We start from the raw sequence: 12,266 nt of genomic DNA on the forward strand, positions 1-12,266 counted from the left end.
AGCAGATTGCATCGTAGATAAAGAGTGGGAAGAAAGAGATTATGAATGCAATGCTTGTAGGCAGATTAGCGTCTGAAGAAAACAGCAACGTTCATGTAGTAGAAGGCACTGAAAAGACAAAAAATGTCCTCTGAAGACACATTAAAATCCCTCGGTACTATTGGCTCAACTCTTCGCCTCACCTTCCCCACCAAATGCACACAACATACACCTATGCACACCTTAAATGGGCCGTGCACAGTTTACTCCCTTTACGCTCTGTGCATGTGCATGGTCCTTCCCAACCTGGAATCAGCAAGTTACTGCACATAAAATGCTGGAGGAATTCAGCAGGTCAGGCAGCATGCCGTTTCGAGCCATGACCCTTCATCAGGGCTGGAAAGGAAGGGGGCAAAAGCCAAAGTAAGGAGGAGGGGGAAAGGAAGGAGTACAAGCTGGCGGGTGATGGGTGAGGCCAGGTGAGGGGAAATGTGGATGGGTAGGAGATGGGATGAAGTAAGAAGCTGGGAGCAGATAGGTGGAAGAGGTAAGAGGCTGAAGAAGAAGGAATCTGATAGGAGAGGACAGTGGACCATGGAAGAAAGGGAAGGAAGAGGGGCACAAAGGAGGAGATGGACAGGTGAGAAGAAGAGAAGGAATGAGAGGGGAATTTAAATAGAGAGAAGGTTGGGGGGGGGGGAAGGAAATTACCGTAAGTCAGAGAAATTGATGCTCATGCCATCGGGTTGGTGACTGATCAGGCAGAAGATGAGGAGCTGATTCTCCAACCTGAGTACAGCTTTATCGTGGCAGTAGTGGAGGCCATGGACAGGCATGTCAGAATGGGAATGGGAAGTTGAAACGAAGTCTGTGGCCACTGTGAGATGCTGCCTTTTTCAGCAGACAGAGTGCAGATGCTTGACAGAGTAGTCCCCCAATCTACATCAGGGTCACCAATTTCAATTCAGTCCTTTACCTCTTCCAACCATCACCTCCCAGCTTCTTACTTCATCTCCCCTCCCCCCACATGACCATCCTTCCCCCTCACTTGGTTTAACCTGTCACCTGCCAGCTTGTACACCTTCCCCTCCCCCTACCATCTTGTTCTGGCTTCTGCCCCCTTCCTTTCCAGTCCTGATGAAGGGTCTCAGCCCAAAACGTTGACTGGTTATTCCCTTCCATAGACGCTGCTGTCCTGCTGAGCTCCTCCAGCATTTTGTGTATATTGCTCTAGGTTTCAAGCATCCGCTGAATCTCTTGTGTTTATGATCAGCAAGTTAGTGCTGTGATACCTGCTAATAAGAGCAACAGGTTTTAGGATCACACTTGGAATCCAATTGTTTACCTACAGTATATCACGCTTTAATCCAAAGTCAGAAAGCGATGCAAATACAAATTGAGGGAACGTTTCCCTGGTCTCAGTTTCACTTCTGCACAGCTGATTGGTCATACAATTGGTTATTCAGCAGGAACAGATACTCCAGCCGCTCCATAGAACGAAGAATTCATTCTGAACTTAATTAGTGTGTCACTCCACGGTGATATCTGTGGGGCCTATCGGACATCCACCATGCATACACATAGTAGACTAGATATATTCTTTTCATTCTTTGGGCAATATCACATGATAAATTTTCATGCAAATGTAAGAAGGTCTTTGTGATCCCAAAATCTGATGTACATAAACCCTTCCTTCTAACCTGCTTTTTTTTTTGGTGGTCCAAATCTGTTAATAACTTTGCCAGTTTAAACAGATTTTTTAAGTAATATCAAGGCGTGCTGCCCAAGGTTTGGTTCTTTATGACTTTTTGACTTCAGTGACCCAACTGTACAGTGAGAACAAAGGCAATTCAGTGCCACCAGTAACATCTGGTTGACTTTCTGTACTCCGGTAAGTTTGGAGGTAGATTCCCGTTGTCTGTAAACTATAGCTGTGCAACTTTTGTCACATACTGGTGCCATTGATCTCAAGCTTTTGAGATAATTTATCAGTTAGGGGCCCAAAACAAGGCAAAGGCTATTAATATTTGTGTTCCTATTGGGAGTGTAACCACATCCATTTCTTCCCCACTGCCCCATCCACTCTCCCCAACCTCTTCTGTCTCTGCCAGAATGGGAAAAGGCAAGTGATGGGATCTCAGTAAGATATCACTAGGTGTCTCAAAACTAGAAGGGTTTTATCTTGGTCCACTTGATTAAAGATCATTTTAAACCAGGCATTTGCTACAAGTCCAGGGATATCTTGGGAGCATGATGGATGTCCCCAGCAACCCATCTCTCCTTTAGCATGGGGCTGGCATTCCTATATCTTGTTACAGCTCTCAGTGGCATTAATGTGATCTTGTCTTGGGTTGGCTCCAGCTCATACCCTGAAATGGGGCAGAATATAATTTCTTCTCGGCACAGCCAACCTGCAAACCTCCAGCAGATTTTTGAAAGTCAGCACTCCCAACAACTAATGCCAACCAGTGAAGTGAGTCCTGCTGTCCCAGTGAGCAGGCGAGGCTCCACACTGTGCAAAGCTTCTGAAGTAAAGACCAAAACCTGGCAGTTCCTAATTACCATTTTCATCGTACCCTCTCAATTTACCAGAGAGGTCAAGTGTTCTGGGCTCCATATTGATCAAGCAGTGAGAATTCCAGCAGCACCAGAGAACGGGAAAGGTGAACCATGTCATGACATCCGCTAAGAAAAGGTGAAAATGAGGGGATTGATACTGAGCTGTCATTCCGAGAATCCTGGCAAATTATCAGTTTCCAGTGGGGAAATGAAATGAACTGCTGGAGGACCTCAGCAGGTCAAGCAGCATCTTTGGAGAGAAATGTTCAGCTGACATTTCAGGTCGAGACCCTTCATCTGGACTCAAAGATAGTATGAAGAGGTGAGGGGGAGGAGTGGGATAAGGGCTGGAAAATGATAGTGGATCCGGGTGAAGAGTGGTGATTGGCAGATGGAGGAAGGAATTGTGGAAGTGGTAACGGAGGCTGGGAGGTAAAAATGGAGACAGCTGGAAGGAATCCTTTAAACTGGAAAGAGGACAGATGAGATTTACGAGGATGTTGTCGGGCCTCAAGGGACTTAGTTACAGAGTGAGGTCAAGCAATTTGGGACTTTTCGCATTGGACCATAGGAGAATGAGGGGTAATCTTATAGAGGTGTATAAAATAGCAAGGACCACGGAAGGATAAATGCACAGAGTCTTTGTCCTAACTGGGGAATCAAATACTGGAGGATATAGGTGTAAGGTGAGAGAGGAGAGATTTCTTATGAACTTGAGGGGCAACTTCTTCACCAGAGGATGGTTTGTATATGGAATGAGCTGCCAGAGGAAACGATTGACGCAGGTGCATTAACAACAATTACAATGCACTTGGATAGGTCGTGGACAGGAAACATTTAGAATGGAGATTCCCAACTTTTTTTATGCCATGGACCCTTCCCATTAACCGAGGGGTCCGTAGTCCCCAGGTTGATTTAAAGGGATATGGGCCAAATGCTAGCAAATTGGACTAGCTTAAATGAGATTCTTGCTTAGCACAGACCAGCTGGGACAAAGTGCCTGCTTCTGTGCTGTACATCTCTATGATTCTTCAACAAGGGGCTGCACGTGATAGAGTCTGATAGGAAAATAAAGTGGAACATGGAGGGTGCTGTGTGCAAACGGGAATTTTGGGAGGAGGGGACCCAGTGGGTGGAGTGCGTGAGTGATGGGCAGATAGAGCAAGTGGAGACAGAGAAAGAAACTGGGGGGTGGGGGCCTGGGTTTGTGTGTGCAGGAGGAACTGGGTAGAGCAAGAGAAAAGAGAAAGGGACAGGAGAGGAGCAGGTTACCTGGAATTTGAGAAATCATTGTTTATGCCATCAGGTTGTGGCTGACCCAAGTGGACCAATGAGGTGGTGTTCCTCTAGTTTGTGTTTGGCCTTTCCTTGGTAGTGGAGAGGTGAAATCTTGTGAGGGAGTTCCTACTGCTCTTTATATTAGTGATAGTGTTGCCCTGGTTCTCCTGACCACAAATCTCAGCTAAGCACCACCATGAGGTTAGGGTGGATGCATCTACTAAAACAAAGCAAGCCATGTGGAAGAGCTGAGGAATGACAGAAATGATGAGAGATCCAAATCATAATGGACACCATCCTTTGTTGGGAGTTTCAGCCCTTGGAAGAATATGGCAGAGTTATTCTTGGCGGTTCCCAAGTAGGAACATGCAGTATACCTAGTATTTTTCAAGGAGATTCCAGAACACCGTCATCTCCACTCCAGTCTTAAGCCTCTTCAACAGAGGATGGAGTGTTGAGTGTAAGAGCTGCATTGTTTCAGATACCAAAATCATTTCCTCCGACACTGTGAGCTTCAATGGATTCTCAGTGATGTCCACACAAAATTGTTCTTAAGTAAGCATTGTTGCTAATCTTTCGCCAGTTCTTTCTCTCATTTGTGTCAAAAGTCCATGAAGAGTGACCTCTCTTCATGTGAGTTGTGGGGATGAGCATTAGCAGGTTATTTGGCCATTGGGGAGATCTTGGCTGACCATTCTGAGTCTTTTGATGAGGAGTGAGCTTTCTTATTCTTATCAGAGATATAGAACTTCACTTCTGCGCAGTCAAGTTGAAGCAGGTGACTGTTCACTGCAGAATTCAATGACATAACTGTTTAATCGTGGAATACCTCCGTGTTGCAGTGCTAGTGCTTTCTCCAGGATGGCACCAACCTGCACTGTTAAGAGGTGTATAAGAAGACATCTCCTTTTGATGGGACCCCATGTTCTTGCCAGCTGAGACTTGGCCCCCAAGGAAGATTAGAATTAGAATCAGGCTTATTATCACTGACATATGTCATGAATGTGTTGTTTTGTGCAACAGTGCAGCTCAACACATAAAAAAATACTGTAAGTTACAACAGCAAATAAATAGTTTGAAAGATGAATGGACCATTCAGGAATCTGATGGCAGAAGGGAAGAAGCTGTTCCTGAACCTTTGAGTGAGGATCTTCAGGCTCCTGTACCTCCTCCCCAATAATATACAAGAAGAGGGCATGTCCCAGATGTTGAGGGTCTTTAGTAATGGATGTTGCCTTCTTGAGGTTCTGCCTCTTGAAGATGTCTTCAATGGCCTCTCTGCCCATAATTGGACCCCTTATATCATGGAGATACTTTTATGAAGTGGTCACTTTCCTGGCTTGGCTCTCATGCAGTGACATCTGCCTGTGTCATATGGAGGTTAGGACGGTCCACCTGTCTTTCTCTTCCCTCCCCAAGTAAAGTGAGTTCCTTATCTTGTTTCTTCAGACTAGCTCTATACAGTGTAGGCTGACCCGTGGTCCTTTTGATGCCAGTGTGGAAATTGTCTCTATATTTGTGGTGGCGTGTCCCATTCCCAGCCTCCTCAAGTAATTCTGCTGTATCCTTCGATTCATAAAGTCCTACAAAATTACAGCACAGAAAAAGCCCTTCGGCCCATCTAATCCATGCCAAACATTTAAACTGTCTAGTCCCATCAACCTGTACCCAGAACATAGCCCTGCAATCCCCTCCCATCTGTGTACCTACCCAAACTTCTCTTAACAGTTGAAATCTAGCTCGCATACAACACTTGCACTGATAGTTCATTCCACACTCCCACGGCTCTTTGAGTGAAGAAGTTTCCCTCATGTTCCCCTTAAACATTTCATCTATCACTCTTAACCCATGACCTTTGGTTGTCATCCCACCCAACCTCAGTGAAAAAAGCCTGCTTTCATTTCCCCTCTCTATACCCCTCAGAATTTTGTATACCTCTATCAAATCTCCCTTCTGTCTTCTTTGTTCTAAGGAAAAAAGTCCTAACCTATTCAATCATTCCTTATAACTCAGATCCTCCAGTCTCAGCAACATCTTTGTAAATTTTCTCTGTACTCTTTCAACCTTACTTGCATCTTTCCTGTAGGCAGGTGACCAAAACTACACACAACACTCCAAATTAGGCCCCACCAATATCTTATACAACTTCAACATAACATCCCATCTCCTGTACTCAGTACTTTGACTTATGAAAGCCAATATGTCAAAAGCTTTCTTTGTGACCTTATCTACCTGTATCACCACCTTCAATGAACTTTGGACCTGTATTCCCAGATCCCAACCGCACTTCTCAGTGCCCTACCGTTCACTGTGTAAGACCTAATCTGGTTGATCCAACTGAACTGCAACACCCCACACCTGTCTGCATTAAATTCTATCTGCCATTTTTCCCTGCTGGAATTAAATTGGGATTCCAGCAGAACAGGCATCAACATCCAACTTTCTGTATCAATCTTCAATCCAGGACTGAAATATTTAAGGAAACATTGAATTGCAGGGAGCTGAAATGTCTTTCTCCAATTCCCCAGGAATAGTCCAAGCAGCATTACTGCTTACAGTGCCTATTAAAATAATCCACCCCCACCCCCCCGGAAGTTTTCATGTTTTAATATTTTACAACATTGAATCACAGTGGATTTAATTTGTTTTTTTTGACACTGATCAACAGAAAAAGACTCTTTCGTGTCAAAGTGTAAACATCTCTACAAAGTGATTGAAATGAATTACAAATATAAAACACAAAATAATTGATTGCCAAAGTAGTCACCCCCTTTAAAATCACACACCAAATCATTACTGGTGCAGCCAATTGGTCTTAGGAGTCACATAATTAGTTAAATGGTGATCACCTGTGTGCAGTCAAGGTGTTTCAATTGATTGTATTAAAAATACGCCTGTATCTGGAAGGTCCAACTGCTGGTGTGTCAGCATCCTGTCAAAAATTACACTATGAAGGCAAAAAAGCACTCCAAGCAATTCCGCGAAAAGGTTATTAAATATGGATACAAGAAAATTTCCAACTCACTGAATATCCCTTTCAGCAGGGGCCGGCCGACTGGGAGGGGGGTATTCAAGTAGGGTTAAACTCACTTCAACATGTCTTTTACAGTTAAGGTTGCCAACTTCCTCACTCCCAAATAAGGGACAGAAGTAGCAGTCAAATCCTGACGAAGGGTCCCGGCCCGAAACGTCGACTGTACCTATTCTTATAGATGTTGTCTGGCCTGCTGTGTTCACTGGCATTTTGACTAACATGACCATGAAGCCTTGCGCGGGCACCTGTGTGCGCATGTGTGACATGCCTATACGCGTACGTGCTGATTTTTTTTTCTCCACAGGTCAGTTTTGGCTTAACCTTCCTGACTACACTGTACATACATTATTTCTACTTTATATAGGCTGTGTATTTATCATATCATTAATGCTTTTACTATATGTCAGAGTTATTTTAGGTTTTATGTGTTATTTGGTAGGTTATTTTTTGGGTCTGGGAACGCTCAAAAATTTTTCCCATATAAATTAATGGTAATTGCTTCTTCGCTTTACGCCATTTCAGCACGAAAGGTTTCATAGGAACGCTCTACCTTAGCGTGGGAAATAGGGGACAAGAGCAGCCCCATATGGGACAAATAAATTTAGCCCAATATACGGGATGTCCCGGCAAATATGGGACGGTTGGCAACCCTATGTTCAAGTTCAACAGTGCGTGACAGGGAATGAGGAAAGGTGCAGCTGACTCATATCGTTTCCTCACGGCCCGGTAGCACATGCTTTGCGGCCCGGTGTTTGGGGACTGCTGCCTTTGAGTACAGTTAAGTCAATCATCAAGAAATGGAAAGAATATGGCACAGCTGTAAATCTGCCTAAAGCTGGCCGTCCTCAAAAACTGAGTGACTGTGCAAGAAGGGAACTAGTGAGGGAGGCCACCAAGAGACCTGTGACAACTCTGGAGGAGTTACGAGCTTCAGTGGCTGAGATGGGAGAGACTGTGCATACAAAACTGTTTCCCGGGTGCTTCATCAGTAGCAGCTTTATAGGAAAGTGGCAATGTTGAAAAACTCACCTGAAATCTTGGCCAGAGTTTGCCAGAAGGCATGTGGGAGACTCTGAAGTCAGCTGGAAGAAGGTTCTTTGGTCTGATGAAACCAAAATTGTACTTTTTGGCCATCAGACTAAACCGCTATGTTTGGCGTAAGCCAAACACCACACATCATCAAAAACACACCATTCCTACCGTGGTGGGTGCATTATGCTGTGGGGATGCTTCACTGCAGCAGGCCCTGGAAAGCTTGCGAAGGTAGGGGGTAAAATGAATGCAGCAAAATGCAGGGAAATCCTTGATGAAAACCTGTTGCAAAGTTAATATCCTGGAGTGGCCAAGTCAGAGTCCAGATCTCAATCCAGTTGAGAATTTGTGGCTGGACTTGAAAAGGTCTGTTCACTCACGATCCCCATGCAATCTGACAGAGCTTGAGCAGTTTTGTAAAGAAGAATGGGGGAAAATTTCAGTGTCCACATTGAAAAGCTGAAGAGACCTATCCGCATAGACTCAAGGCTGTAATTCAAAGTTCCAATTTAATGTCAGAGAAATGTATACAATATACATCCTGAAATGCTTTTTCTTCACAACTATCTATGAAAACAGAGAAGTGCCCCAAAGAATGGACGATAGAGCCCCAAAGTCCCCCCCAGCTCCCCTCCCTCCCGCACGTAAGCAGTAGCGAGCAACAACCCCCCCTCCCCCCAGCAGCAAAAAAAAGCAACAGCACCCGGCACTGAGCATTCAAGCGTGAGCAAAGCAGTACAAAGGCACAGACTAGAAGTTACCCAAAAAACTTTGCGTTTCACCTGGTATTCGACATACCACAGGCTCTCTCTCTCCCTAATAAGGGAGAGGGAGGTGTCTCCGTTTTCCCAGCGAGCGGGGAGACATAACAAACAACTCGTTGGTTTACGATGTTAAAAGTCCATTACATTGCTTTATTCGAGCTCTGTGCCTGAAGATCTCCAAGTTCTTGGGTCTTCGGATACACAGCCGGTATCCTGACTCCCCCAATGACACACGGGTCTCCTGTGGTGACACCAACCCTCGATCCACCGGTCTCCAGAGCCCCGAGATCCTAGGTTTCCAAATCTGAGCCAGAATCTTAGGCTGAGCCCGTGGCGTACTGAACAACAATGGTCGGTTATGAAACCCCAAAATCAGGTCCTATTCCTGAAAAGAACCAAAGTTAGTGTGTAACTCCAGGTCAGGGTCTTCCAAAGAACCCTGAAAGGGAAAAATAAAGATATTAGAGATGGAAATAGAGTTGTTTCCGAAGATGCAAGCAAAGGAGGCGCCGTTTACTTTGCTCCGCCTCTTCTTTGCTGCTAAAGGCGCATCTACTAAATACTGACTTGAAGGGGGGTGAATACTTATGCAGTCAATTATTTGGTGTTTTATATTTGTAATTAATCTAGATCATTTTGGAGAGATCTGTTTTCACCTTGACATGAAAATGTTTTATTGATAAATCAAAAAAATCCAAATTACATCCACTGTGATTCAATGTTATAAAACGTGAAAACTTTCAAGGGGGAGGTGAATACTTATTATGGGCGCTTTATGTCTGCTACTGAAAGTTATAAAGGGAATATTGATGATACCTGAGAATAATTTGCAGATTGTAAGTGGATTGGTGATCAGATGCTTATTATGCAACACACCTACCTGGTTCTCTGTGAAAATTTCTGACTGTTAAAATTACATAAGTTCAGATGGCTTATATATAAAGTATTAAGGTTGGTTATCTAGAAGATCAAAAGAGGTTCATATACTGTTACTACGAAGCAGATTCACGGGTTTGGTGAGTGAGACAGGAGACACTCATTACAAATAAGTACATTAATCATTTATTTACAGGCAAAACAGTAAAACATTCAACCAAACATCTAAGCCATCCTAAGGTACACAAACTACAAAACTGAACCTTCAACAAACATACTTAGCTAAGAGAGCACATGGACCCTCCTATACCTGCCGTGTACTTTCCCAATGGTAGCACTGGTTGGAACCTCAGTGTGAAGATGGGTACCCGGAGTAAAAGGGAGGCAACTACCAGTGCTGTGACACACAAGGAAACCAATGGGAAAGAGCTGATGCATTCTTCAAACAGTCCATTCGATGGCTGGCACAGTAGAACCGGCTTTTGACTGTCAAGTAAACCAACCCTTCTCATTACGTATACTGAGCAATGAATACTGGGAATGAGATGACCACTGAACCTAATCAAGGGATTTGCATTTGGTACAACTAGGGACCTTTGCAATTTGGAGTAAAGTGAACAGAAGTAACATGATTTCAAAGTTATGCTGCCCAAACAGATGTGTATCACCCCAGTTTAAAACATTCCTCCCATGAGTTGTGAATAATTCAATCTAAAAAAAGATAGTTTATACAAAGAATTTTGGATGCCTTAGAGAGGTTTATTAGATAGAATTTAATTGAGCATTCAGATCAATTCAGATAAAGAATATACCCTGTATACAAATAAGCTACAAGCTGCAGTCGAATCAATGGGTTAATTTAGGTTGTAAAGACTATGGAATGAGCTGCATTCTAGAATGTATTGAGAGATTCAAAGTAGCTTAAGCATAAGAAAAATGATAAAGTGGAGTGAGGTAAATGTTAAAAACAAAAAAAGAAGTTTGTAACATAGAATGACAGTACTGTGCAAAAGTCTTTGGAACACATATGGCTAGGGTGCCTAAGATGAATGCATAGTACTGTATTTGTCAACGTGGAGCGAAGAGCGAATTTGTAAATCCAGCGGGAGCAAAGGATGTTGGGAATGGTGAGGGTGGAGCGCCACGAGAGGGTGTGGGAGAGATGATTCCCCTCTCCCTGCCCCCTTCCCACTCTCAGTCCACAATGGAGACCCATATCAGAATTAAGTTTGTCATCACTGACACATGTCATGAAATTTGTCTTTTATTTTTGCAGCAGTACAATACAATAAATAAAATTACTACAGTACTGTGCAAAAGTCTAACGCCTCCTAGCTCTATACAAATACGTGCCTAAGACTTTTGCACAGTACAGTATGTACGTATATTTAAAAGTGAACTGCAAGCCAGAACTTAATCAAAAGTTTCAGATAGTTTATAAATAAGTGATATCTAGGAGTGAGCCACAAAAAAGAACCAAATCTGTGTTTGAATAAACAGGTTTGTTTTAAGCCGTTATGAATTGTTTCAGTGTATACAATTTCTTTCTGTATACAGTGTAATGTGGTCTGAACTGATGACATTCCTTGCTACTGACAGATGTGATCATGGCACCTAAGGTGCAAAGAATCTTGATTAATGCATAACAATTGAATATTTCATAAGAAATCACAGTGTGTTCTGTATAATCCAGAATATGCCGTATATACTGTCAGGTATATTTCTATCAGCCAATATAATATTTTGCTCTTGAGAAATGGCAATTCAATCTGAATTCTATACCTGTATGTAACTTTTATCTTTTTAATGTGGAGTCTTGTTTGTTTTCCTTCTTCCTTCCTCTTTGCCTTTCTCTCTGAAGTCACCCCTACCGCTGAGATTGCTATAACAGAAGGAGGTAAAGTGAGGAGTGGGAGACTGGGCTGCAAGGAAATAGGGTTTGCTTGCGCACAATAAGGCATTGTGTTGGAACGTTGGAGAAGCAGGTACCGGAACAAAAGTGGGTCAAAGGCTCTAATCTGAAAGGGTTGAAGATCAGAAGTAGGCAAAGCAAATCTCAGCCGTGTTTATAACTGTTTTCTGAGGCCAGAGATTAGGTTAGAGCCTTAAACTTGCTTCTAAGTATCTGCTATTCTTCTATAATATATACTGTTTGCAGTTGAGATATTGATGTCCTTTTGAATTTTGCTTGGGATTGCTGGAGTAGCATATTTGCAAGAGGGGATTTGATATCCTTTGTGCAGAATATTATGCAGCAAGAATATGGTGTAAATTCCAGACAGCTGTTTACACAGTATATATTATAACTAGGCCACACTGACTGTGACATTACAGGGACAGTGTGTGCCACAGAATTCAACCAAGCTGTAATGCTTTGAATGTACATCAATACCACATTCCTCAGTTTTATATACACTCGTGCTTGTGGCTGAATCATCATTTTCATGCAATGGGGACTTGCTGTTCCTAGCATTCTGTGATACATCCACTTGTGCTTCATGTACCTCAGAGTCATACTATGTCTGAAAGAAATGGGGGTGGTTGAGAGGGTAGGCACCTTCTCTTTGAATTCCTTTCATACCTGGGGCGCAGACTACAGTATGTCCATGTCCTAAGTGTCTGTAGTTATAGAAAAGTGTGTGTGTGTGAGTGTGTTCACATGTGTGCGGTGCGTGCACATGTCTATGTGACGTGCACTCGTATATGTACACAACAAGGTGAGGAATAGTATACTGGAAAATAGG

General features: G+C 43.2%; 1 protein-coding gene across 1 annotated transcript in view; it reads left to right on the forward strand.

Annotated features, from left to right (window-relative positions):
• Window positions 1-12,266, forward strand: part of nfasca (neurofascin homolog (chicken) a) — a 167,856-nt gene that overhangs the window by 139,718 nt on the left and 15,872 nt on the right. The window contains exon 26 of the mRNA XM_063065364.1: window positions 11,384-11,419. Within this exon, the coding sequence (XP_062921434.1) occupies window positions 11,384-11,419 (36 nt within the window). The remainder of the gene's footprint in view (window positions 1-11,383; window positions 11,420-12,266) is intronic.

This window comes from Mobula hypostoma, chromosome 13, assembly GCF_963921235.1.
Source record: "Mobula hypostoma chromosome 13, sMobHyp1.1, whole genome shotgun sequence".
Lineage (NCBI taxonomy): Eukaryota > Metazoa > Chordata > Chondrichthyes > Myliobatiformes > Myliobatidae > Mobula > Mobula hypostoma.